This window comes from Equus przewalskii, chromosome 21 (assembly GCF_037783145.1).
Source record: "Equus przewalskii isolate Varuska chromosome 21, EquPr2, whole genome shotgun sequence".
Classification (NCBI taxonomy): domain Eukaryota; kingdom Metazoa; phylum Chordata; class Mammalia; order Perissodactyla; family Equidae; genus Equus; species Equus przewalskii.
Genome location: NC_091851.1, coordinates 22,828,613 through 22,852,645, shown reverse-complemented (window position 1 = coordinate 22,852,645; position 24,033 = coordinate 22,828,613). Strand labels below are relative to the sequence as shown.

The 24,033-nt window shown below is 57.2% G+C and overlaps 4 protein-coding genes across 8 annotated transcripts in view; 3 read left to right on the top strand and 1 right to left on the bottom strand.

Annotated features, from left to right (window-relative positions):
* Positions 1-1,950, bottom strand: part of TTLL9 (tubulin tyrosine ligase like 9) — a 54,436-nt gene extending 52,486 nt beyond the window's left edge. Inside the window, exon 1 of one of the 2 annotated variants that reach the window (XM_070589075.1) lies at positions 1,576-1,950. The gene's annotated coding sequence lies outside the window, so the exon portion shown is untranslated. The remainder of the gene's footprint in view (positions 1-1,575) is intronic. The other variant, XM_070589074.1, reaches the window with a different exon arrangement.
* DUSP15 (dual specificity phosphatase 15) lies at positions 1,120-9,856 on the top strand. 3 transcript variants are annotated; one of them, XM_070589083.1, is made up of 7 exons: positions 1,120-1,485; positions 2,201-2,234; positions 3,822-3,904; positions 6,023-6,072; positions 6,999-7,073; positions 8,212-8,383; positions 9,228-9,856. In XM_070589083.1, the coding sequence occupies exons 1-7, from the start codon at positions 1,465-1,467 to the stop codon at positions 9,498-9,500; spliced, it is 708 nt and encodes a 235-aa protein (XP_070445184.1). In that variant the 5' UTR covers positions 1,120-1,464; the 3' UTR covers positions 9,501-9,856. The 3 variants fall into 3 exon arrangements, with proteins under 3 accessions (XP_070445184.1, XP_070445185.1, XP_008530775.1); XM_070589084.1 differs by having other exon boundaries at positions 1,311-1,436; XM_008532553.2 differs by lacking the exons at positions 1,120-1,485; positions 2,201-2,234; positions 3,822-3,904; positions 6,023-6,072 and adding an exon at positions 7,815-7,863.
* A 2,765-nt stretch (positions 9,857-12,621) lies between these two features.
* LOC103559172 (interferon regulatory factor 4-like) lies at positions 12,622-23,841 on the top strand. 2 transcript variants are annotated; one of them, XM_070589082.1, is made up of 8 exons: positions 12,622-12,984; positions 16,035-16,224; positions 16,528-16,625; positions 17,490-17,601; positions 17,721-17,786; positions 18,427-18,798; positions 19,398-19,496; positions 19,737-23,841. In XM_070589082.1, exons 1-7 carry the CDS (start codon positions 12,754-12,756, stop codon positions 19,472-19,474), a joined length of 1,146 nt encoding a protein of 381 aa, XP_070445183.1. In that variant the 5' UTR covers positions 12,622-12,753; the 3' UTR covers positions 19,475-19,496; positions 19,737-23,841. The 2 variants fall into 2 exon arrangements, with proteins under 2 accessions (XP_070445183.1, XP_070445181.1); XM_070589080.1 differs by having other exon boundaries at positions 19,378-19,496.
* On the top strand, positions 19,832-23,841 carry FOXS1 (forkhead box S1). Its single transcript, XM_008532554.2, has one exon. The coding sequence runs from the start codon at positions 22,589-22,591 to the stop codon at positions 23,579-23,581; it is 993 nt and encodes a 330-aa protein (XP_008530776.2). The 5' UTR covers positions 19,832-22,588; the 3' UTR covers positions 23,582-23,841.
* Positions 23,842-24,033: the final 192 nt, after the last annotated feature.

Sequence of the window (24,033 nt, the reverse complement as noted above, 5' to 3'; positions counted from 1 at the left end):
TCCGCCTTATCCACCTGTGTTCTAGTACCTGCTGTATAGTGGGTGCTTAGCAAGTGTTTATTGAATAATTTGTTTTTTATGAGAACCCTGGGTGCAGAGAGAGCTGAGTCAGGTAGCCCCGTGCATGCTGTGAATTTGAGGAAGAAACACGGGACAGTTTTATTTTTCTCCAGTCACTGCATCTCAAACAGATTCTGCCGACTTTCTCTCCTGCTCTGTGCCACCATCGTCTCACAGCCGGGGATGAAGAGGGGCAGGTGATAGCTGGTTCAGCTGCTTCGATCTCAGTCCCCGTGGAGGTGTCTGGTCTCAATTATTTTACACTCTTCACCTTTGGTCCTAGTAGCCAGGAAGGGCTTCACCTCAACACACAGAGACACACAGGATAGCTGGGACCCCAAGGGGACTTGCCCAGGCTCACCAGCAGGTCAGAGGTGAATGAGGCCTGGAACCTTGGTCTCCAGACTCACCTTCCAGGACTGTTGCCTCTAACTACATCCTGTTGTAGCCTCCTTTACTCAAGGGACCCAGGTGACAGTAACTCTCCCTCAGCTCCCTCTCCTCATATTTACCTCTGCTTTCTTGGGGCCTCTCGGGGCAGTTATGCCTGGTCCCAGCAGAGCTGACCCAGATGGCACCATCCTCATAGAGGCCAAAGTGGATGGGAGGATGGATGGATGGATGGATGGGTGGGTGGATGGATGGACCAGTGAAGGATGGGAGGACAGATGGCTGCATGAGCGGCAAAGGAGAATGGTTGGCTGGTAGGATACCTGCTTGGGGGGCGGGGCAGGAGAGGAAATGTACAGAAGGAAGGAATTACCCACTTTTCTCGTCTCAAACAGAACATGAAAATCAGAGGACCCATAGCGGTCAAAGGCCAACCCCCACCACGTTTCTGCTAGAAAACTGAGGCCAGAGGAGCTGGGTGCTTTGCCCCAGGGCCCGCGGGAAGGTCCAGGCAGAGCCGGAACTGAGACCGGAGTCTCCGAGCCCAAGCTGGGGGCTCTTTCCATCCCCCACCCCCGCCCCGCCCGCGCCTGACAGTGCCAGGGTGGGGGGAGCGCCCCCGCCCCCACCTCCGGAGGTGGCGGCCCCACGCGGCCCCAACAAGCTGCCGTTGTCCCGCGGGCCCTGGGCCCGGCACACTGGGGCTTTGTCCAGCCCCCCGCCGCGACCCACGAAGGGGGGGGGCCCACATGACCGAGGGGGTAGGAGGAGCCTGCGGCGGCGGTGGCGGCGGCAGCGGCAGCGGCGGCTTCACCATCGTTTCCCTCGCAGGCCGGGGGTCGGCGGGCGGTGGCGGCGGCGGCGGCCGGGCAGGGCTGGGCGGGGCCGCGGACGCCGGGCCCCCTGCTCCCCGCCAGGCTGCAGGCGCCGGGCCTGGGCCATCAGGGCAGCTGTGACCCGAGCGCGCTCCGGGCGGCGAGCTGGGGGTGCGCCCGGACCCCCGCCCCCGGGATCATGGGGAATGGCATGACCAAGGTAGGGGGGCGGGGACCGCGCAGCCCGCCCTGGCCGCCCCCGCCCCGGCGCGGCGCCCGCTCCGACCCGGTCGCTCTGCCCGGCTCTGACCTTCTGGCTCCGGCTGAGTCTCTGTATCTCTCTCTGTGTCTCTCTGGGGCTGTCTCGTCTCTCTCTGGCTCCGTATCTCTGTGTCTCTGTCTCCCTGTGCCTCTCTCTCTCTGCTTGTTTCTGTCACTCTGTATTTCTTGCTGTGTCTTCCTGTGGCTCTCTGTCACTCCCACTCTCTCGCTGAGTCCCTATCTCTGTCTACATGTGTCTCTGTCTCGCTTGTCTCTGACTCCTTGGAGTCTCTCTGCTGCCGTTTCTCTATCCTTTCCCCTCTTCCGGCCTTCCCACTCCTTCCTCCTCTGCATTCCCGGCCACCCCTCCTGGCCAGTCCGCCTCTCCCCTTGCCCCCTCCTCTGTGCTCCTCCTACCTTCCCCCCATAGGTCTCTCTGCCCTCCCGCCTCTCTCCTCTCACCCCTACCCAAGCTGACTTCCCTTGGTGCCCCCCTTCTACCCTCCCCAGACCCCTCTCACAGAGAGTCTGGGCCCGCGGGAGAGAGGAGATTGCTCCCTGACTCCTGAGGTCCAGACACCCTTCATGGGACGGAGAGGGGCTGCGGGACCCCAGCCACTGGGTGGGAGGGTGTGCAGCCCCCGCCCCGCTGAGCCTGGCTGTCTCTCCCGCAGGTTCTTCCTGGACTCTACCTCGGAAACTTCATCGGTGAGCACTGCCCACTCCATCCCCAGGCCATGGCACTCTGCCTGTCCCAGGCCTGTGTCCACTATCCACACTCTGGCCCACGCACCTTGGACACGCTCAGGAATGGGGCTGGGGCCAGGGGAGCAATGCCAAGCTGGGAGGGGGAGAGAGCTCATGAGGACTAAGGGGCACGTGGGCCCTGCAGTGTCCCCAGTGCAAAGGGCTAAGAGCCCTAGTCACTGGGCAAGTCTGCACCTGCTCCGAGCCTCAGCACAAGGCCCACCCACCTCGAAGGGTTCTTCCGGCACTGAGGCTCGGGGTGGGGAGTCTGTTTGGAGGTGTTGCTTCTGGCTGGGAAGCTGGGAACCCTCCCCCGCCCCTCCCCCCGCCCCGCCACCTCCTCCTCAGAGGTAGAAGTTTCTACCTCGGAAACTTCATTGGTGAGCACTGCCCACTCTGTCCCGAGGCTATGGCCCCGTCCTGTCCCAGGCCTGTGCTAAGAGATGGACTGCTCTGGGGCTTGGCGGACCCGAGGTAGGAAAAGTCACTTCCATCTGCGGAGTCAAAGAAAGCTTCAGAGAGGGAGGGGCGTCTGAACCGGGGCAGGGCCTTCCCCATCCCCCACTTCCCCACTGGGCTTAGGTGCTCCTCTCCCGTAAACCCTGATCCCTTCATCCCTGGGAGCTACCTCAGCAGTCGAAGCCGCTTGATTTCTCAGTATTTGGCTCAGTAAAGTTGGAATCCTCTTTAAGTGTGTAGCCCCATGAGGACAGGGGCCAGGACCCTATACCTCCGTGCCAGTCAAGGCCGCACATGGTAACACTCAGTGAATGTGCTGAATGAGGAAGTGGACGTATGGAGATAGAGGGGATGTGTGTCATCTACTCTGACAGTGAAGGGTCTGCAGATGGAGATCCAGCCCCTAGAGATGACCACTGATGGCAACGTGCAGTATATCCCTGGGTCAGCTTCACAGATCTTTGCGGATACAGATAGAATATTTAAAACAAAAATGGAAACCTCTTCTGCATGCTGTTCTGTAACCTGTTTCCTATTTAATAATATATTGTGACATCCTTGCACCTCAGCACATAAGAGAACATTTTAGTGGCTGCGCAGTGTTCAAGTATGAATCTATCATTATTTGTCCAATCCTTTTTTGATGGACATTTAGGGTGTTTCCATTTTTAACTGTTTCTGAGGTGTTTACTGTTACAAGCAGTGCTGCAGAGAACATCGTCCACTACACACAGCTTTCTCTGTGAGTGAACCCTTCTGTAGACCAGATTCCTAGAAGTAGAATTGCCAGGTCAAGGATATGCCAGGGAAGCGTGTTTGCGATGGAAAGAACAGAATGGGCAAGGCCAGGGAGATGTTGAGCTGTTACTTGTGGGCACCCCGGTGGCAAGACTGAAGCCTAGGGGTGTGGTGGGACCTGTCATGCCAGAGCAGGAGGTGATGAAAGAGTGGGGAGCTGGCGGAGGATGGGCCAAGGTGGAGAGAGAAAGGTGAGGAGGAGAGCTGGGCAGCGAGCTCCCGCCTCACTTGGCCGTCAGGAACATGTCAGTCACACCTGCCGGATTGGCTTAAGCATCCTGTTTCTTTCAGATGCCAAAGACCCGGATCAGCTGGGCCGGAATAAGATCACACACATCATCTCCATCCATGAGTCACCCCAGCCTCTGCTGCAGGTAGTCCTTCCCCCCATGCCAGGGCTGCGCATAGGTGGGGAGGGGGCTTCAGACCCCCACAGCACTCCTTTATCAAGTACCTGTCATGTGCCAGGTCCTATACTGCCTTCCTGACCCATACAAACTCCTTCAATTAAAAACTGGCCTGTTTTACGTTAGCATCCCTATTTGATCCCTATTTGGCAACTGAGGCCCAGAGAGGTAACGTTTAACTTGCCTAAGGTCAGGAAGTTAAGGAGCTGGAATTTTAACACAGGCCATCTGGCCCTAGCGGGCTCACACTGAACCATAAAAAGGCCCCCACAAGGGCTTCCCATTGCCCAACTGAATAAATGACTCCAAATGGATGATTCTGGGCTCTGTGTCTTGCTGTGTGACCTAGGGCTTGTGACTTCACCTCTCTGGGCCTCCGATCCCTCTGCCTCCAGAGGGGCAGCCCCCAGGGGGCTATTGTGAGGATGCAAAGGGGCTGCAGGTAGGGAAGATGCTTTTCACACTGTAAAGCCTGGCCCCTGCTGGAAGAGTTGGTGCTGGTATTGTTGAGTCCTGGAAAAGAGGGAGTGAGGGGGTTATGACTCAGAGGAGGAACGTAGGAAATCCAGACCTCATGTGCTGGAGTCAGGAGGCCCACGTTCACAGCTTCACTACTTATTCTCTCTGTAACCTTGGGCACAGGACTTCACCTTTCTGAGCCTCAGTTGCCTGATCTGTAAAGGGGAATTTTATAACAGTACCAACCTCACTGAGTTGTTGGGAGTCACATATTAGGTACTCAATAAATTACAGCTGCTATAATAACAAAGTTAATCATATTCTTATCCCTTAAACAGAGTGCCTTCCTCCTTATCTGTTAGAGTTTGTGTCACTTGATGAAAGGAAAGAACTGTGGGACAGGCTCTGGAGATCTGAGATCCAGAACAGGTTCTGTCACAGATTTGTTGTGTGACCTTGGACAGGGTCCTTCCCCTCTCTGGGCCTTAGTTTCCCCGTGAGTCAGATTTGAGTGTCTCTATGAACCACCTCCAATAATCTGTGATTCTCAGTGTGTTTCAAAGAAGAAATTTCCAGATCAATGGAGTCTGATTTTGCTGCCCAGGGCAGGCTCGTTCTGGAGTATTTGGAGTACGCAGTCATGCCTACTCCAGATTGCATGGGGAAGGTTGTCAAGTTATGAGTGTATTTACTAATGAAATGACTGCTTGCAAAACGAGTCCCTGCTCTAACAGGCCCGCCCTCTGCTCACAAGCACTCGCCCTCCTCATCCCCATCCATCAGTGAATTTACCAGTCAGTTTGATAATGCCCTGCAAACCCAAGGCCAAATGTGTTGCAAAGTGAAATTGCAAACCTTGCAAAAGATGCAGGATTGCGTGCCCTTGGGGAGTGAGTGAGAGAAGGGCTGGAGTCACACAAAGCCATTAACCAATGAGGACCTGGCCGGGGGTCCCTTAGCCACTGGATGGGGGGGGTGGGGGTGGGGTGGGGGGCCGGGACAGACACTGGAAAAGAGCCCTTTGAATATCAAAGGATTAAGAGAGGTCCTTGAGAAAAGTGATTCTTGGGGCAGTGGGCAGAAATCCTCTTGATTCTCTTGTGTGACAGTTAAGCATAAAGTGAAGGATGTTGTAGAAAGTTTGTTGGAGAAATTACTGACAATTCATTCCTTGATTATTTTAATAATTAGCGTATAGTTTTATAACCACACTTCATGAACTCTAAACTTATGTTCATAGTTTTTGTTTCTTTTCAAGATGATAAAAGCTGCTTTTCCCTTCTTACAGTATGATTTTTGTAATCCTCATTTGGAGGGGAGCCACTTTAAGTGGCCCTTTCCCGGCTATTAAATAAAAGGTCCCTGGATCCTTTTTATCAAGTCCTCGTGCCCAAGTCACCTATGGGTTTAGGATTCCATCCCCTCAGAAGATTCTGGAACCACAGATGGTCAGAGCTGGGAGACACTAGGAGATGGTGTCTACTGTCTTGGGATAGAGAGGATGACAGTGGTCCAGAGAGGGGCAGGAACTGGCCTTGGGTCATGAGGTGCTTGGGCAGCCCAGGCTTGGGTAAGGGGGTACAGGCAAGGGTCCCCCCACTGCCCGTGCGTGTTTTTTATTTTCAGGACATAACATACCTTCGCATCCCGGTGGCCGACACCCCTGAGGTACCCATGTAAGTTCTCCTAGACGGACTGACAGATGGACAGACAGCTACTTCCTGTGGTGGCGGTAGGGAGAGTGGGAGGTGGAGGGAGGACAAAGAGGACTCTGTCCTAAGATCCCAGCACAGGTGGTCACCCAGACCCAGGTCTGCCACGGTCTCAGTCATGCCCTTGCCTATGCCCCTGGCCAAGAGTCTTAACCTCCCAGAATTAATGGAGAACAGATCTGATGCCCCAAAGGATTTGAAAGGGTTAGGCTCAGCCTGTTCCTGGCCTTGGAGTTCAGACATCTGGGTTCTTGCCAGGCTTTGCCATTTACTTGCTGTGTGACCTTGGAAAAATCGCTTCCCCTCCCCGAGAGGGAAATAGGGGTGCGATCAGCATCAAGGAGGCTTTCAAAGATCAGATAGCACAGACGGAGAGTCGCAGACAGGGCCTGGAGTGTAATGGGGGCTCAGAAAGCAGGACTTTTGTTCATGTTATTAGCAGCAGTCCCTCCCAGCCTGGGAAGGACCCAGACAAGACACTCCTGCCCCTTGGGAGTCTTGCTCCTGGCCTCGTGCTGACCACCATTGTCCCCAGGTGCTCTGATTGCAGAGTCCAGAGGAGTGGGACTCCTGTGTCTCCTCCCTCCCATTTCCTTCAAAGGTCAAGATAAACCACCCATGAAAATAGAATCCACAGGGCCCACTGGAGAGGTGCTCCTGCCTGTGGTAGGATTTGCCATTATTGGCCCTCCTACTGCCTGAAACGCCCCCTTATTGCTTTACACACACCCCCTCCTCGTGGGATAGTACTGGCCCCTGCTCACTGTACGTGCTAGCTGACCGGAGGACCCCGGGGCGCTTTGTCTCTTGCCATCCCATAAATGGGGAAGGGGACAACTCCTAGGAGACCTGCCCCCCAGCGCTGCCCACCCTCTTGCTTTCTTCTCCAGCAAGAAGCACTTCAAAGAATGTATCAACTTCATCCACTGTTGCCGCCTCAGTGGGGGGAACTGCCTTGTGCACTGGTGAGTTAAGAGGGGCCTGGGGGGAGAGGAAGGAAGTCCCGAACACACACTCATCCTCTGGGGAAGGAGGAGCCTGTGACAGATCTTCTGCAGCCCATCACAATGCCTGACAGTCCACCATTCGTCTGACAGAGGCCGGTCAAGGGCTCAGATCAGGGCCCTATCCCTTCCCCGCCGTGTGGCCATGGCCATGGCTGTTTCTCCCTGAGATTCCATTTCCTCATCTGTAGAATGGGGAGAAGAATGCTGACCTGACAGGCTATTGGCAGGACTAGGTGAGGTCACGCAGGTAGACCAGCACCCTCCAATAGTCCTCTCCTCCCCTCCAGGCCTTTGAGGCGATAGTGCAGGGTGGTGGGGAACCCCAGGCTGGGAGGCAGGACCCCTGACTCTTCCCAGGGGCCCCTGGCCCAGTTGATGTCATTCATTCCATAACTTCTCACTGAGAACCCAGCCTATGCCCGGCTCAGGGCGGCTCTGGGGGAGCCCCAGCCATACACTCAGCTCCCTCCTGCCTCGTCTCTCCCCCTCTCTCCCTCTTTCCCCTGCTCCAGCTGCACTGGCCGTCTCCCTGTTCTTCACATCCACCAGGCTCCCACCTTATATCTTCCTACCTGCTGCGCAGAATCCCCATCTTTCAGGACTCAGCTTGATGTCACTTCCTTGGGAACCCCTTCCCTCATCCTCCCCATCCCTGCCCTCCTACCACTAGATTAATACTCTTCCTGTACCATCTCCTAGGCCCGACTCATCTTCAAAGCAGTTAGCACCACCTGAAATTGTTTCCCTGGTTAGTGTCTGTCCCCCCTACCACCCTGGAAGCCCCAGAATGGCAGAGACCATGTCTGTTTTATTCCCCCATCTATCCCCAGTATCTGAAAAATAACAGATGATCAAGAAATGTTTGTTGAGTGAATGCATGAAATGATGTTTCACTCAGGCCTTTAATGTGGGAGAATGCTTGGGGGATTCTCCAGGCAGAGGGAACAGCATGGGTAAAGGCCTGGAGGTGGGAAGACAGGTCCTGGCAGGTTCCTTGTGGTTGGAGCTCAAGAGGCAAGAGGTGGGGACGGGGTGCTTGGCGGGCACAGAGGAGATTGGGCCTTACCTGAAGCCCGGGGGTGGGGGGGCCTCCCAGCTTTGCAGGCATCTCCCGCAGCACCACCATCGTGACGGCATATGTGATGACGGTGACGGGGCTCGGCTGGCGGGACGTGCTTGAAGCCATCAAGGCCACTCGGCCCATCGCCAACCCCAACCCAGGCTTTAGGCAGCAGCTTGAAGAGTTTGGCTGGGGCAATTCCGGGAAGGTAGGGGCTGGGGCAGGGCTGGGGTGGGGTGGGAAACTCTTCGCCCACTTGAGCCGAGCACCGACTGGACAGAATTCGGCCAGTGCTTCAGACTTCGCAGCAGATTTTTCTGAGGTCTCGAACTCGTGGCCCTTGAGCTAATCTAGGTGTATTTGTTTGGCCAGCCAGGTGTTTTCTTTTTTAATTTAGAATTTGAATGCCTTTGAGCTAGACCAGGTCCCAGCACTGCCTGTTCTACAAGCCTGGACCCTGAAGGCATTTGAGTTTGGCTCCTCTGGGGAGACCGTCCATCCCCGAGTCTCCGGAGGCCAAAGCAGTTCCGTCTCTTATGCCCGCTGGGCAAATGGCACAGGGAAATGTCAGGAACTGAGGCCTCCCTGGGAAAAAGGGATGAGAGGGAGAGACAGACACAGAGAGAGAGAGAGAGGGAGAAGCAACAAGTTCAGGAAGGCTCTCCTCAGGGGGCGGGCTGGTACCCAGACGCCTATCTGCAAGGCTGCCTTAGGAAGGAGGCAGGTGAGGAGGAGGCCCTGCCTGAGTGGAGTTGCTGCGGAGGGAGGGTATAAGGTGGTCCTCACTGTGCAGGTGGGGGTCACTTTAGCAGGTCTGGAAGATGGAGTGTTAAAGGGGAAGGGGATTCAGGGAGAGAGAGGGGACTCATAGGGGAGGCGGGCTCAATGAAGGGGATGGAAACTCAGGAGGGAGGCTAAGAGGATGCTTAGGAATGGGAGGGGCTTAGCGAGGTGTGGTAAGCTCGCAGAAGAGCGGAGGCTGTGAGGATTGGGGACCGGACCGGCCGGCAGCCTGGCACCGACCCCCGCCCCGCCTTACGTCCCCACGCCAGCTTCGCCGACAGCTGGAGGAGCGCTTCGGAGAGAGCCCTTTCCGCGACGAGGAGGAGGTGCGCGCGCTGCTGCCGCTGTGCAAACGCTGCCGGCAGGGCTCTGCCAGCTCGGCCGCCTCCCCCGCGCCGCACTCTGCGGCCTCCGAGGGGACCCTGCAGCGCCTGGTGCCGCGGTCGCCCCGGGAAGCCCACCGGCCGCTGCCGCTGCTGGCGCGCGTCAAGCAGACTTTCTCTTGCCTCCCGCGGTGTCTGTCCCGCAAAGGCGGCAAGTGAGGAGCCCGCCCCGTCGTGGCGCCCCTCTTCCTCCCTACTGGTCCCCATCGGGGGCTGTCTGGGCCTCCCAAGGCCTCCAGGACGGGCCCAGAGCCTGTGGGAGTCCCGCGGCGGCCTGATCCCTGCCCCTGCCCCCATGCCCGCCTTGCTTGTCTGCGTCTGCAGTCAGTGTGTCCTCCATCTGTGCGTCTCTGCGTCTGGGCCGGCCTGCTGCAGCCACCTGGTGCCTTAGTCCTTGGGCTGGGGGAGGGGGCACCCAGGCCTCCACCCTTCAAGGCGGCAGAAGTGGGAGTGGGTAGGTGGGTGGGGGTTGGATGGGCCTAGAGGATATTAAAGAGACACAGAAGCTGCCTGTCTGAGCGCCTCCCAGTCATTCAGCAGAGGCGGGGCAGCAGGACTGCCAGGGGCCGGGAGCCTGCAGGAAACCAGGACGGGAGGGGGTCTGCCTGCCTCCCTGAACTGCAGTCTGCAGGGCTGAATTCTGAGACTTTACCCTCTTCCCTGACCCCACCTCCATCTCTCCCCAGCCCTGGTCTCCTGAAGAGACCCCTCAGTCCCCCCTTCTCTCTGAACCCCCACCCCCCATCTCTGAGCCCCTCTCGTCCTCCCTGATGCCGCGTTCTCCCCTCCAGCTCCTTCCCCTTTCCTATTGACAAATACTAGCTAGTGAGGTAACTAGTGCCTCCCTGACACCTGACCTTTTACACACATGAGTGCACCTAATCCTCGAGAGGAAACTGAGGTTCAGAGAGGTCAGGGACCTTGCCTGAAGACACACAGATGAAGTAGGGGAGACTAGATTTGAACCTAGGCAGTCTGAGTCCCATGATGGTTGTTAAGAAGCAGCTCCTTCTGGTCTTGGAGGTTACTGGCAAGGAGGATCCCCTGCCAGCTAGTGGGAATGACCCTTCCCATCCAGAGTTTAAAGGCCAGGGCAGCCACTGAGGAGGGAGGGCCTCAAGGCAGCCCTAGAAAGCAGCAGACTACTCCAAGAATGAAGGGAGGTCATTGGAGCAGACTTTTCCTAAACTGAAATGAACCTGAAGTTGACAGGGGCCTGAACTAGCTATAATCTAATAGCTAGCAGCACGTGTTCAGGGCTCGGGGGGGGGGGGGGGGGGTGGCATGGGGGGGGGAGGATGGATGAAAGAACCTTCACCTGCTGCCCAGCCCCCTACTCTGAATTCACTCAACAGATGTTCGTTGAGCACCTACTGTGTGCCAGGCATTGTGCTGGGCCCTGGGGATACAGTTGCCTACATTCTGGTAGGAAAGACACCAGACAAAGAGATAAACAAAAAAATGTCAGGTAATGAGGGAGTGAACCATTTTGCTCTCTCAGGGGAGCATTCCAGGCAGAGGGGACAGTAAGTGAAAAGTCCCTGAGGTAAGATTGTGCATAAAGAGCAAGGTGGCCAGACTCACCAGTGGTCCTCCTGGCTGGTCAGCAGTGCCACCACCATCCACTGGATTTAAAACACCTTTCTATTTCTGCTGGTGTCCCCCCTATTTAAAAGCCTCCACGGCCCCATTGTCGATAGGACAAAACAGAGCACCTTGCTCTGATGTTCCAGGTCCTTCTCACTTCTCCCCTCCTTCTCTCATTACTTTTACCACATTCTGACTCAGCAACGACAACGATAATAGCACACATTTACTGAGCGCTCACTAGGGGCCAGGCAATGTGCTAAACACTGTCCTTGCATCTCATTTAATCCTCAAGCAACCCGATGAGGGGGGCGTTGCTGACAGACCAGGAAACGGAGGTGGTGCTGAAGGTCATCAGCTGAGGGTGGGGGGGGGAGGGCTGGGATTTGATTCTTGGCCATCTGGCTGTGGACCCCATCCTCTTAATTGCCACACTCTGTCACCTAGAAAAAGGAAGAGATTGTCTGACACACTCAGGACTCCTGCTCAGATACAATTAGGACTCGTATGTAATCATATGAAATGCTTTGTGCCCCATCGGAGGCCTGCAGGCCTGAGTCTGCATCCCGACTGTCACTGTAGACGTGTCAGAACTGAGTGGCTGCTGGCACGTGAGGACAGAGGGTGGGAGCATGAAGAAGGACCGTCTGACACACGCACAGGAGGGACAGTGCTACCGGCCACTGGTCAACGCTGGCTTGGTGTCCAGCCCTATGTCCACTAACTGAAGGGTGGTTTCTCTCTCTCAGAGCCTCAGTTTCCCCACGTACACAGCACAGGGTGGAGCAGCCTGAGCTACTTGACCTCTTTCGTATCACACACCCCCTTTGACAATTTAATGAAAGATACAAAGCCTAGACAAATACATAGACATGAAGATGTCTACATTGAGGGTGGGGGTGGGGCGTGTCACAGACCCGGAGAGGAATCCATAAACTCCAGGTATAGCTGTCGGGAGGCAGTGTGGGGCACTGTTTGGGCTCCTGGCCCTGGGGCAGAGAGACACAGGTTGAGATCCTAGCTCCCCCATGTACCAGCTCTGTGACCTGGTTATTGGGCCTTGCCCTCTCTGAGCCTCAGTCTTCCTCCCTATAAAATAGGTCATGATAGCATCTCACATGAGAAACAATTGCCACACTGCAGGAAAGGCTTTAGCCAGGCCCGGCTCTGTGGTGAGCTGTCAGTAACCCAGATCTCCCAATGTTTAAGGAAACGTTTCTCCAAGTGTGGCCTATGGACCACGGGAATCAGAATCCCATGGAGGGACTCGTTAAAATGTGGCTCCCGGGCTTCCTGCCCAGGAAATCTGCTTCTGCAGGTCTGGGATGGAGGCCAGGAGTGTGCGTTTTAGACTGGTCTCTGCCTCCCAGTTCTGAAGGGCCTTCATTTCAGAGGTACTGGTCCTTTCCAACCTCTGCAGTCCGGGTCCTGAGAAGAGACTGACAGGTTTCCAGTAGGCTGGGAAGAGCAGAGAACAGGTGCAGGGTGGGGCAAGGGACGCCTTTGGGTGCCCGTCTGGGTCCCCTCCCTGGAGAGACAGAGCCCAGGCTACCCCACGCCATACCTTCCACTGGGTCTTAGCCAACCACGCAGCCCTCAGCTGCCCCCACGCGAGGCCCGACGCCCTCCTGGCCAGGCTACACGGGGAGGGGCGAAAGGGAAGGGCGTCCCGGGAGAGGGGGCAGAAAGGAAAGCGAAACCGGCTGCCCAGACTTTCGCTTTCGCCCGCCTCCGCGCGCCAGCCAGGTGTCCTCGCGATCCCCTATCGCTCTGGGGTCCAGTCGCCGCGCCCCAGACCCGACCCCCGTCACAGTGCGTTCCCCAAATGGCCGGCGACCCCTGGCGGAGAGAGGAGGAGAAGGTCCCCGACGGCAGGCGACCCATGGTGGGAGCCAGGGGGCCCCTGCGCCTCCGCGACTGGCTGGTGGCGCAGATCGAGAGCGGGCGCTACGCAGGGTTGCGCTGGGAGGACGAGGGCAAGACCCTCTTCCGCATCCCCTGGAAGCACGCAGCCAAGCAGGGCTACCGGGCGCAGCAGGACGCGGCGCTCTTCAGGGTAAGGGGGTGGGGGGCGGTCCCCGGCCGCACCCCGGGCGGGCTCTGCACGCGCACCGTCCCAGCGCCAGGACCGACCGACGCGCTGTGTGACCTGGGGCCACGCGCTCGGCCCTTGGCCTCAGTTGTCTCTGGGTTGAGGGTAGTGCTCTGCACAGGCGGGAGACCCTCAGACACCCCCTTAAAAGGGAATCACCACGGCTGCGTGACCCGCACCGCCCCACCTCTCAGGGGGCCTCTGCTCCCTCTCCACGGGGAAATCAGACATCACACATGGGAATTCCCTCAACCTCTCACGCTAAACCACCCACCCGGCAACTTGGGGACATTTTCTGTGCTTCTCAGCCCCAGCCTTTCTCAGGGACCTCCTCCGGGATGCCTTCCCTTTGGTCAGGCATCGTTACTGTCCTCCAAACTTGCTCGCTCTTTCCCATCAACGTTTAAACTCTGGAATCTCTCCCGTGAGCTATAAGGAACCAACCACTTATCAGCCACTGCCACACCCCAAACACTGGCAGTGCCTTTGACTCCTGCTCCTCTGGCCTGCCTTCTCCTTTCCCAGGGTGAGGCGCCTGGAAACGGTCTCCTGGTCATCAGCTCCCTCACTCGTAGCCCCCCAATTCCTTCTCGCTACCACCACCCTCGTCCGGCTTCTGCCTTTCCTGCTAATGTCTCCAGTTGTCACATCCAAGGATGCCATCACGGTCTTCATCTTCTTTCACCTCTGAGTGGGTCTGGGCCTGGTGGACCTGCCTTCTTCCTTGAAACATCTCACTCGGTTTCCAGAATCTCTGCTTCCCACCCGCCCCCAGTGTCCCCCATTTTCCTCCTACCTCCCTGGCCCCTGCTTCCCAGCCTCCATTTCCTCCCCTCCTCTTTCGCAGCTCCCAGCACTCACCCCTGCGTCTCCCTCCTCATGTCCCACTCTCCCCTTCCACAGCCTCCGCGTGGAACCCCAAGCCTGCTGGTCTGGCGGCCCCCAGACCTCTCAAACTCAGCATGCCCTCAATGCCACACTCGTTAGCTCACCTCTGCGGCTGCTGTGTTTCCCAAAATGGGAAATGGCACCGATTGCCACCCAGGCCCCAGAGTCAGGCACTTGAACCCCAGCTGCTCCCCTCTCTTCCAGTCTCACTCTCCTCTGTCACCAAGGCCTGCTGATGTCCCCTGCAGATCTCTTCAGTCCATCTGCTTGGACCCATTTCCACCATCTCTCACCAGGTCAACTGCAGTGACCTCACGGAGCTCCCTGCTTCCCCAGTCCCTTAGCTCTCCCCTCAGGCCTCCAGAGGGATCTTTCTAAATGTAAATCTTGCCTTGAAACTCCTCTACTCAGAATCCTTCCATGGCTCCCCATTGCCCTTGTGATTAAAGTCCCACCAACTCTTTATGATGGCCTCAAAGCCGTGCCATCGACTGCCCCTCTCTGGCCTCCTTGTCTCCACTCCCTCTGCTCCCCAACTCTAGAGCCAGCCTGACAGTTCTTTCAGTTTCTAAGCGCTTTGTGTCTCCCTCACCGTTAGACCTTTGCATGTGCTGTTCTCCTCCCTGGAACACCCACTCCTCTTCGCCTTCACCTAGCCAACTTCCATTGTGCTCAGCTTCAACGTCTCGTGCTCAAGAGAGCCTCCCCTGAAGCACTCATGTATTCAGTGCATTTATTAAACTCCAGCTCAGTGCTTCTCCCAAGTCATCCCTGATTCCTTCTGCTTCCTCCATTGGAACGCCTTTCCCTGCGAATTATAAGTGCCTTGTATGAGACTGTCTCCTCCAGCAGACTCCCTCCTGCTGCTCGAGGGTAGTGACCATGAGCACGGTGCCTAGCCACCAGAAGGTGCTCCATAAGTGTTATACAGATGGTTACATGGCCTGTCCCTGAAGACTGGGTGCTGTTCGGAGGAGGGAGATTCTGGGACTGGCCCTCCCCATCCCTCTGGCTGCTTTCACCCATCCCTCAACCCACTGCTGACAGACTCATGTGACTTCCTGGTTTCTCACCCTCCTAGTGCCCCCAAAGCCCACGGGATAAAGCTTGGCCTCCAAGGACATTCATGATCCAGCTTCAGTCTGTCTCTTCTTCCTCAATTCCTCTTCTCCTTTCCCCTGCCACATACAGTTGATCCTCATTATTCATGAATTCCATATTTGCAAATTCACTTACTTGCTAAAATTTGTAATCTCCCAAATCAATACTCAGGGTGCTTTTGCAGCCGCTCACAGACGTGTTCAGAACGGCAAAAACTGAGTCACTGGACGTGCACATTCCCAGCTGAGGTTGGACAAGGGCACGCTCTGCCTTTTAGTTTTAGCTCTCCTACTGTCAACAAGCGTCATTTTCAGTCTATTTAGTGCCGTGTTTTAATATTTTTGTTCCTTTTGTTGGTGATTTCAAATGGTGGTTTGAAATGGTCCCCAGCATAGTGCTGAAGCGCTGTCTAGTGTCCTAAGCACAGGAGACTGTGACGTGCCTTATGCAGAAACGCTTTTTGCCTTATAGTTCATGCCTTTCAAGTTTTGTTTCAGAAGCACTCTCTGCCCCTGGAAGATTTCCTCCTACATTATCTTCTATTAATTTTACAGTTTGACCTCTTAGTTCTGGTTTCTTAATCGTCTGGGGTCTACTTTGTATGTGGCAATAGATGGGGATTTAGTTTTATCAGTTTTACCAGTTAGCAAATCACTGCCATTAGTTTATACCCCATGATCCTATTTATTTTTTATCTATCACAATCCATAATTTGGAATATAGTTATTTGCATTCAGCTGTTTGCAGCCGTATTCTCCCATTAGACTTGAATTCCTTGAGAGCAAGGACATGTCTGTCTTGTTCCCAGTTCAGTCCCTAACTCAGGCCTAGCACATCGCAGGGACTCAAGGGACCTGTGTTGGATGGAGGAAGGGAGGAAGAGATGGAAGCATGGAGGGGTGGAGGGACAGAGGGTCAGAGGGAGAGAGAGGTGGGTGGGGGGCAAGGCAGGCCCTCACCCCTCTGCATGGCACCGGCCCCCTCTCCCAGGCCACTCCTCCCCAAGTCCCCCTGCTCATCCCCAGGCCTGGGCCATATACAAGGGCAAGCACGTAGAGGGCATTGACAAGGACGACCCCTCCACCTGGAAGACGCGGCTCCGCTGTGCCCTCAACAAGAGCGCCGACTTCTGTGAGGTGCATGCGCGCAGCCAGCTGGACATCTCCAACCCCTACAAGGTCTACCGGATTGTGTCCGACGGTACCGATGGCCCAGGTACCATCCTGCCCCTGGAGGTAGTGGCTGAGGATGGCTCTCTGGGCAATAAAGACCTCACTTTGCCCATCTGTAAAATGGGAAATGGTGGACTTATTGAGCTTAAACTCTAGGGCTGGTAAACATAGGACACTTAGACCACCCAGTTTATCTCCCCATTTGATAAGGAGGAAACTGAGGCCCAGAGAGAGGTGGGCCTTGCCTAAGATCATGCAGTGGGCCGGGGTACTCTTGTCTGTGACCATCTCAGTTGAGGGGGTCCCCCTTGGGGCCCACGGAACAACAGGCTCTCCCTCCATCCAGTTACCAGGGCTTGTGCTCCCCCTCAAGAGAAGGGCATTCTCCAGAGCCAGGCGGAGCCCCCTGGAGAAGTGACGGAGCTGGCCTGCAGGACAGACCAGGTCAGTGTGTCCTTCCAGCCTCGGCAGCCTTGCCAGCTTGGTCACTTCTCACCCAAACCACCCTCCCAGTGATCTCTGGCACATTTTTCTCATCCCTGCCATCAGCTCCTGCTCTATCACTATCCTCATACCTCAACTCCATCTCTGCCGTCATTTTCAGCTCCATCATTCTATTCCCTTCACCTCCATCATCTCTGGTTCCCTCACTGTTCCCATCACCTCCATCATCTTCAGCTCCATCACTCTGTCCAGCATCAACCCTATTTTCTCCAAATTCACCCCCTCTCCCCTATCATCATTGAGTCCATCACTTTGTCCCCACTCACCCCTTCAGATCCAGTTCCATCACGTATTTCTTTTACCTTCATCACCTCTAGCTCCCTCACTATAGAGAGTTGCCATCACCCCATCATCTCTATCTCCATCACCCTGTCTGTATCGCCCTCATTATCTCCACCCCATCACCTCTCCCCCATCACCGATGGTACATTGCTCTGTGCCCATCTCCCCATCAGCCTGGTCCATTTCACTGTGCCCACTGCCCCCATCAGCATCCATTCCATTGCTCTGTCCCCCCATCTCTATCACCTTTGTTCCCCATCTCCTCATTCACTCCTAGAACTTCTCTCCTTATCACAGTGAACTTCATCTCTGACCCTATCATCTCCAACAACGCCATCAACTCTCTCTTTACCTCTGTGGAGGGTGGGGGGAGTCTTGGGCTCTGAAATTCAAATCCCTATCAACCCCCAGCTGGCCTTCGGTCTGTCCAGACCTCCTCTGCCCCAATGCAGACAGTGTGGGAACGCCTGTGGCCCACAGGTCTCCTCTCCCACCTTCATAACCCTCTCTCCCACTGCTCAGGATGGCTCCGAACTAGCCACAGAGGATAAGGACAAGCAGCAGCCTAGGGGGCTGGCCCAGCAGGGCTCCCTGCCACCAACCACCCTGCTCCTGGGCCCTTTGGCTGACCACAGTAAGGAATGGGTCTCTTCACTCACCCCTGCCCCCTCCCCCGCCTCCTCCGAGCCCTTGATCTAGGGGTCGAGGGACCCAGGGTGAGGTGGCACCTGACTGCTCCCCCTCCTTCCCCAGGGTACCAGGCACAGGACCCTGCACACCCTTGGAGCCCCTCGCCCCCTGAGGACTTCAGCAACCCTGGTAAGAAATCTGAATAAGCTCTCCCCACAGCCCTGTGAGACAGATACTGCCATTACCCCCACTTTACAGGCGCAGGAACCAGACAGAGAGGTTAAGAACCTTGCCCAAGCTCACACAGCTAGGAACCCTGGGAAAGTTACCAACAGGTCACAGGTCCTAAGTGGCAGCGAGAGATTAGACTGCAAGGGCCCGGCTGCAGAGCCCACCACGCTGACCATCGAGCATCCTACTGGCTCTTCTTCTGGGAGGCTGCTGTTGTTGTTTTTGTTGTTATTGTTATTATTATTTCTACCAGCATTAAAATATTTGCTGGGAAGAAGCTCCTAAAATCCCAGAAACCAGGGCTGGGAGGGCCTCAGTGTCAGGCCCCCATTGACGGCTCCAGACTATATGCTTTTGAAACTCAGCTACCAGATCGTTTATAGTGGAAGCTGCTATTATTTACTACCCCCTCTCCCCAACCCCCGCCACACACACACACTACTACCAGAACTATTATTATCAACTGTAGTGAGTGAGCGCCAGAAATTCCCGAGGTGGGGCCTGGAGGACCTCGAGGTCTCCTGCCCGGTTGGCTGGGGGAGAGGCGAGCGGGTGCCACCAACGCGTGGCGCACGCTCCGCGTCTTCCCTTGCTGCAGATTGCTGGCTGCACGTGCGGCTGTTCTATGGCGCCGAGCTGGTGCGCGAAGCCACCGCGCGCACCGCAGAGGGCTGCAGTCTGAGCCCGCGGGCGGCCGCCGCCGCCGCCGAGCGCCTGCTGGGGCCGCCGCGGCGCATGGCGCAGGTTCGCTTCCCGGAGCCGCCGCCCGGCGCCCGCGTGCTGCAGCGCCTGCTGCCGCACCTGGAACGCGGCGTGCTGCTGTGGGTGGCGCCCGAGGGCGTATTCGCCAAGCGCCTGTGCCAGGGCCGCGTGTACTGGCGCGGCCCGCTCGCCCCGCACCGCGCACAGCCCAACAAACTGGAGCGCGAGCGCACCTGCCAGCTGCTCGACACGCGCCGCTTCCTCGCTGGTAAGAGCAAGACGGTGGGGCCGCTGGTGGCGCGGGGCAGAGTGACTGGGCACAAGGGTGGGCAAAGGGACGTGGACAGAGGAGAGTGGGCACACGAGATGTGGACGCAGGGGAATAGAATTAAGGATGCTGGGCATGGGGTGGGCATCGAAATAAAGGACATGACACAGAACATGGGGAGTGGGAACGAACATGGGCATGAGGGCTGGGCACAGATATGGACATAGGCATATGAGAGGTGTAGGCACGAGGCAGGCTTGGGGCATTCGGTGTAGGGCATAAGCATAGGATTTGGGCACATGTGTTGTCATAGGGTGCTAAGCATAGGGTTCACATCAGGGGCACTGGGCACAAGATAGGCATAGGTGAGTGATGGGGCACAAGGCGAGGGGCCTGAGCACTGGAAGTGGGCACAGATGGGGGACATGAGACAGGCATCGGGACGTGGAAGTGGGCACAGGGCATGGGCACACAATGGATGGTGGGCTTACAGGACGTGGGCATGGGGCAGGAGCACAAAGTGGGCACCAGGTGGGATGCCCAGTCTTGGCCCAGCCCCCACAGTCTTGGTGCCCGTAGAACTGCGCGCCCACCTGCAGGATGGTCACCCAGAGCCCGAGTACCAGATCCGTCTGTGCTTTGGCGAGGAGTACCCAGGGCCCCCAGACCAGCCTGAGGAGCGGCTCATCATGGCCCATGTGAGTCACCTCTCACTCCAGCGGAGAGCCACACCCTCCAGTCCCCTCTGAACGGCCCCTCACTGCTCCCTGCAGTCCCAGCTCCGCCCCTGACCTGCGGCATGACCGCTGGTCTGTATGACCCTGTATGTAAACATGCGTATGGGGAAGGGGCGGTCACTAGGGCTGGGACTTCCAACTGGAACGTAGGGTGCCAGTAACCGAGGTGGTTGGCTCATTGTCCCCCAACCCCCGCTGCAGGTGGAGCCAGTCTTCGCCCGGGAGCTCCTCCTGCATATGAAGCGCCACGGCCATGGTGCCCGGGCCGCAGGTCTCCAGCCCTGCATCCAAGGCATCACTCACCATTGACGCAGCTGAGTCAGCCCTAAGCAGCTGCTTCTTCCTCATGCCCTCTAAAGTCAGCCCCCCACAAGGTGCAGACCACACCCCAGCCCTGCCCAAACTGAGCCAGAGGTCTTGGGGTCTCCCCCCACCCATCACCCAGGTAGGTTGGGACAGTGGAAGCCGATGGCGGCTCCACCCTCTCAGCCATGGAGATGAAGCCCTGGAATGTGGCACGTAGCCCCAGCAGCTGGGCCTAGGGCATCAGGCGGAAACCAAACTCAAGCTTGAGGTTCTGGAAACAGCAATTACATCAGAAACAAGACTTCATCTCTTTGCTGAGAGCCCAACATGCATATAGTGGTTTACTAAAAGCACACCTTAACTGTGGTTGATCCACTGTAAGTTTTGCTTAAAGCTGGGTTTACCAATAATTAGATCCTCAGGGTTCTTTAGAGTGGGGCCAACCAGTAACAATTGCCCACCTCTGAGGGGCTCTGAATTTCCAGACCCTTCCTCCCGCCTGCCACTCATCTCTCTTCTTCTTCTTTTTTTTTTTTGGTGAGGAAGATTGACCCTAAGCTAACATCTGTGCCAATCTTCCCCTATTTTGTATGTGGGATGCCTCCACAGTGTGACTTGAGGAGTGGTGTGTAGGTTCTGCACCCAGGATCCGAACCTGCTAACCCCGGACTGCTGAAGCTGAGTGTGCAAACTTAACCACGATACCACTGGGCCGGCCCCCTCTCTCTTCCTTTTGGGTGTGTGTGGATGGAGGGGGGAGGAGGTCCCAAACAGAGGACTTGGCCTGAACCTGGGGCTGTGGATGCTGACCACTGAACCACCAGCAGCACCTGTAGACGCTGTCTTTGGAGAAGTTGAGGCAGGCCCCCAAACACGACCCTGAGGCAGAAGCCAAAGTGGGAGCCAAGAGTCGGGCCCTCCCCCAGGCCGGCCAGTCTTTGCAAACTGTAAGTTGTAGGGCGTCCTTGAGCCTTGGGAGGCAGCCCACCAGGAGGGCAGTTGCCCCGGCCTCAGCAGGAAGGTCACTGATTTCCACTCCAGATATCTAGAACTTCTTTCCTTTTCTAGTTTCTGACTTTATCTATAGGAATCCTCTCACAGATGGAAACATCATAGGTCTCTTTTAGTGATATATGAAAAAGCCGCTTTTACGGGGAAGGGGGACTGTGTGATTCAACCAAGGCCAGAAGTCCATCAGATCACTGTTCTTCTAATTCATCCAACAAATGTTTATTGAGCACCTGCTCTGTTCCAGGCCAATGCTGGACACTGAGCATAGAGCAAAACACCATGGTCCCTACTCTCTTGGGGTTCACAGCCTGCTTTCCAGTGGGGGCCCAGTGACTGTCCTCTACTCCTGGCCCTCACAGAAAGGGTGGTGGTAAGGAGTTACAGACTCCTGGGTTGAAATCTCAGCTTTGTCACTTACTAGCTGCGCGTGACCTCAGGCAAGTCACTTAACTTCTCTGAGCCTCAAATTCCTCATCCATTCAAAAGAAGCTATGAAGCCCTTTGGAGCAGGATTGGTCCAAGAAGTAAATGTAAGGAGGGGATGTGAGTGGCCTGGCACGAAGAGTGGCGCACAGTAAGCGCCCACTCAGTTACTTGTGGGTAGGAGAGTGTGGAGGAGGCTGCCCCACCCTTCAGAAAGCCTGACTGTCTGTCCTGGGCTTCGCTGCACCCCCGGCCCAAGGCTGCAGCTGGTGGGGAGCCTCAGTTCAGAGTGACGGTCTAAACCCCTGCTCTGCGCTGGGGAAACAAACTCAGCCAGGGTCAGGGACTGGCTGGAGAGGCTTCTTGGGAGGGTGGACGTCTCTGCCCAGATGTCTGTCCTCCCCACACCAGTCACTAGAGGGCGCTGGGGGCTCAGCAGACCCAGTTCCGTGGCCCTCCACATCATCCCAGGCTCCCCTCCCCGCTTACACCCCAGGGCTAGGAGGGCAGGGAATGGTGTGACCTCGAGGGCTCTGCACTGCGGGGAGGAGAAAGTAGACCAGAGGCCTGGTGGGAGGAGGAGAGGAGGAAAGGGGAACTAGAGGAGAGGACTGGAGAGGCCCCTGGGGCTTTTCTCACGGAGACTCCCCATTCCCCAGCTCAGCCACTTAGATCCCCCGTCTCTCGTCAGCGTGTCTCTCTGCCCGCCCTCTCTTGTGTCTGTACCTGTGTCTCTCTCCATCTCCCTCTTTCTCTGTAGATTTCTGTGTTTCTCTCTTTCAGTGATTCTAACTTCTGTGTGTGTCTGGGCACTGTGTGTCTTTATCTTTTCTGTCTCTCTCTGCCTCCATCTCTCGCTGTGTGTTCCTGCCTCTCTCTTGTTATGTCTCTACCTCTCTTTGTCTCTGTCTCTCTGTCTTTTTTTTGCTATCTCTGTCTCTTTACGTCTCTGCCTCCATCTCTTTTTGTTTCGGTCTCTGTCTCGCTCGGTTTCACATCCTGTCCCTCCCCAGCCACCACCACCCGGCACATGTGGGCTGAGGGTCTCAGTCCCTTCCCTCCCATCTCCTCACCCCTGGCAGCTGCTCACAGCTTCCCAATCCTGGCCTCTCCTGCCCGCCCCTCTTGGGCCTTGGGGGAGGGGGGTGAGGGAGGAAGGGAGGGCAGCCTGGCGGGCCCACCCCTTTTTGCCTTTCCAGGCTGGGAGGCTGGGCCAGTGGGCCTTTTAACCAGCCCTGGCAGGCTGTGCCGGACACCAGCCCTGGACGCCGTGCCTGGCCCCTGTGGTCCCGGCAGCCGCCAGCCCGGCCAGCATGCAGCAGCAGCCCCCACCCGGGCCCCTGGCCCCTGCGGCTGAGCCGACCAAGCCTCCCTACAGCTACATAGCCCTGATTGCCATGGCCATCCAGAGCTCCCCGGGGCAGCGGGCCACGCTCAGCGGCATCTACCGCTACATCATGGGCCGCTTCGCCTTCTACCGCCACAACCGGCCTGGCTGGCAGAACAGCATCCGCCACAACCTGTCGCTCAACGAGTGCTTTGTCAAGGTGCCCCGCGATGACCGAAAGCCAGGCAAGGGCAGCTACTGGACGCTGGACCCCGACTGCCACGACATGTTCGAGCACGGCAGCTTCCTGCGCCGCCGCCGCCGCTTCACTCGGCGGGCAGGTGCCGAGGGCGCCAAGGGCCCCGCCAAGGCGCGCCGCGGACCCCTCAGAGCCAGCAGCCAGGACCCAGGAGTCTCCGACGCCGCGACTGGCAGGCAGTGCCCATTCCCTCCAGAGCTGCCAGAGCCCAAAGGCCTAAGCTTTGGGGGTCTGGTGGGGGCCTTGCCAGCCAGCATGTGCCCGCCAACGACCGATGCCAGGCCTCGGCCACCCGCGGAGCCCAAAGAGATGCCCACGCCTAAGCCTGCAGGCCCAGGGGAGTTCCCTGTGGCCACCTCGTCTTCCCCATGCCCAGCGTTTGGCTTTCCTGCTGGCTTCTCTGAGGCTGAGGGTTTTAGCAAGGCCCCTACACCCATCTTGCCCCCTGAGGCGGGCATTGGGAGCAGCTACCAGTGCCGGCTGCAGGCACTGAATTTCTGCGTGGGGCCCGACTCAGGCCTGGAGCACCTCTTGGCCTCGGCAGCCCCCTCCCCTGCACCACCCACCCCTCCAGCCTCACTCAGGGCCCCACTGCCCCTGCCAGCTGACCCCAAGGAACCCTGGGTTGCAGGCAGCTTCCCTGTCCAGGGAGGCTCTGGCTACCCGCTTGGGCTGACCCCCTGCCTATACCGGACACCAGGAATGTTCTTCTTTGAGTGAAGCCCATCTGACCTCGGGCAGTCCCTGCAAGGCCCCTGCCAACTACACCCTCCAGGCTGAGCCTGCTCTAGGATCTGGGGGGCTCTCAAAGGACCCAGGCCTGCAAGCCAACGACAATCGGGACAGGAAGCCAAGATTGGAGTACTGAACACTGGGCCAGCCCCCACGGCCTCTGGACAGACTTGGGGGTGAGGGGACCTGGGGCCCCCTTGAGATTTACTCTGTGGCTCTCGGGGCCAATAAAGCCAGTGTGATGATGAGGATCAGCTTGCTGGATGGTTGGGGGCTGAGGATGCCTGGTTCTGCGTGGGGTGGCTATAGTTGTGGGTTGTGTGGCAGGGGTGGGGGACTGCAGATGGAAATGTCCCCATGAGGCCTTCTCCTGCTGGGGACTTTCTTAGGGAGTTTCCCAGGAAGGCAGAGGACGGGGGAGCAGGGAAGCGGGGAGAGAG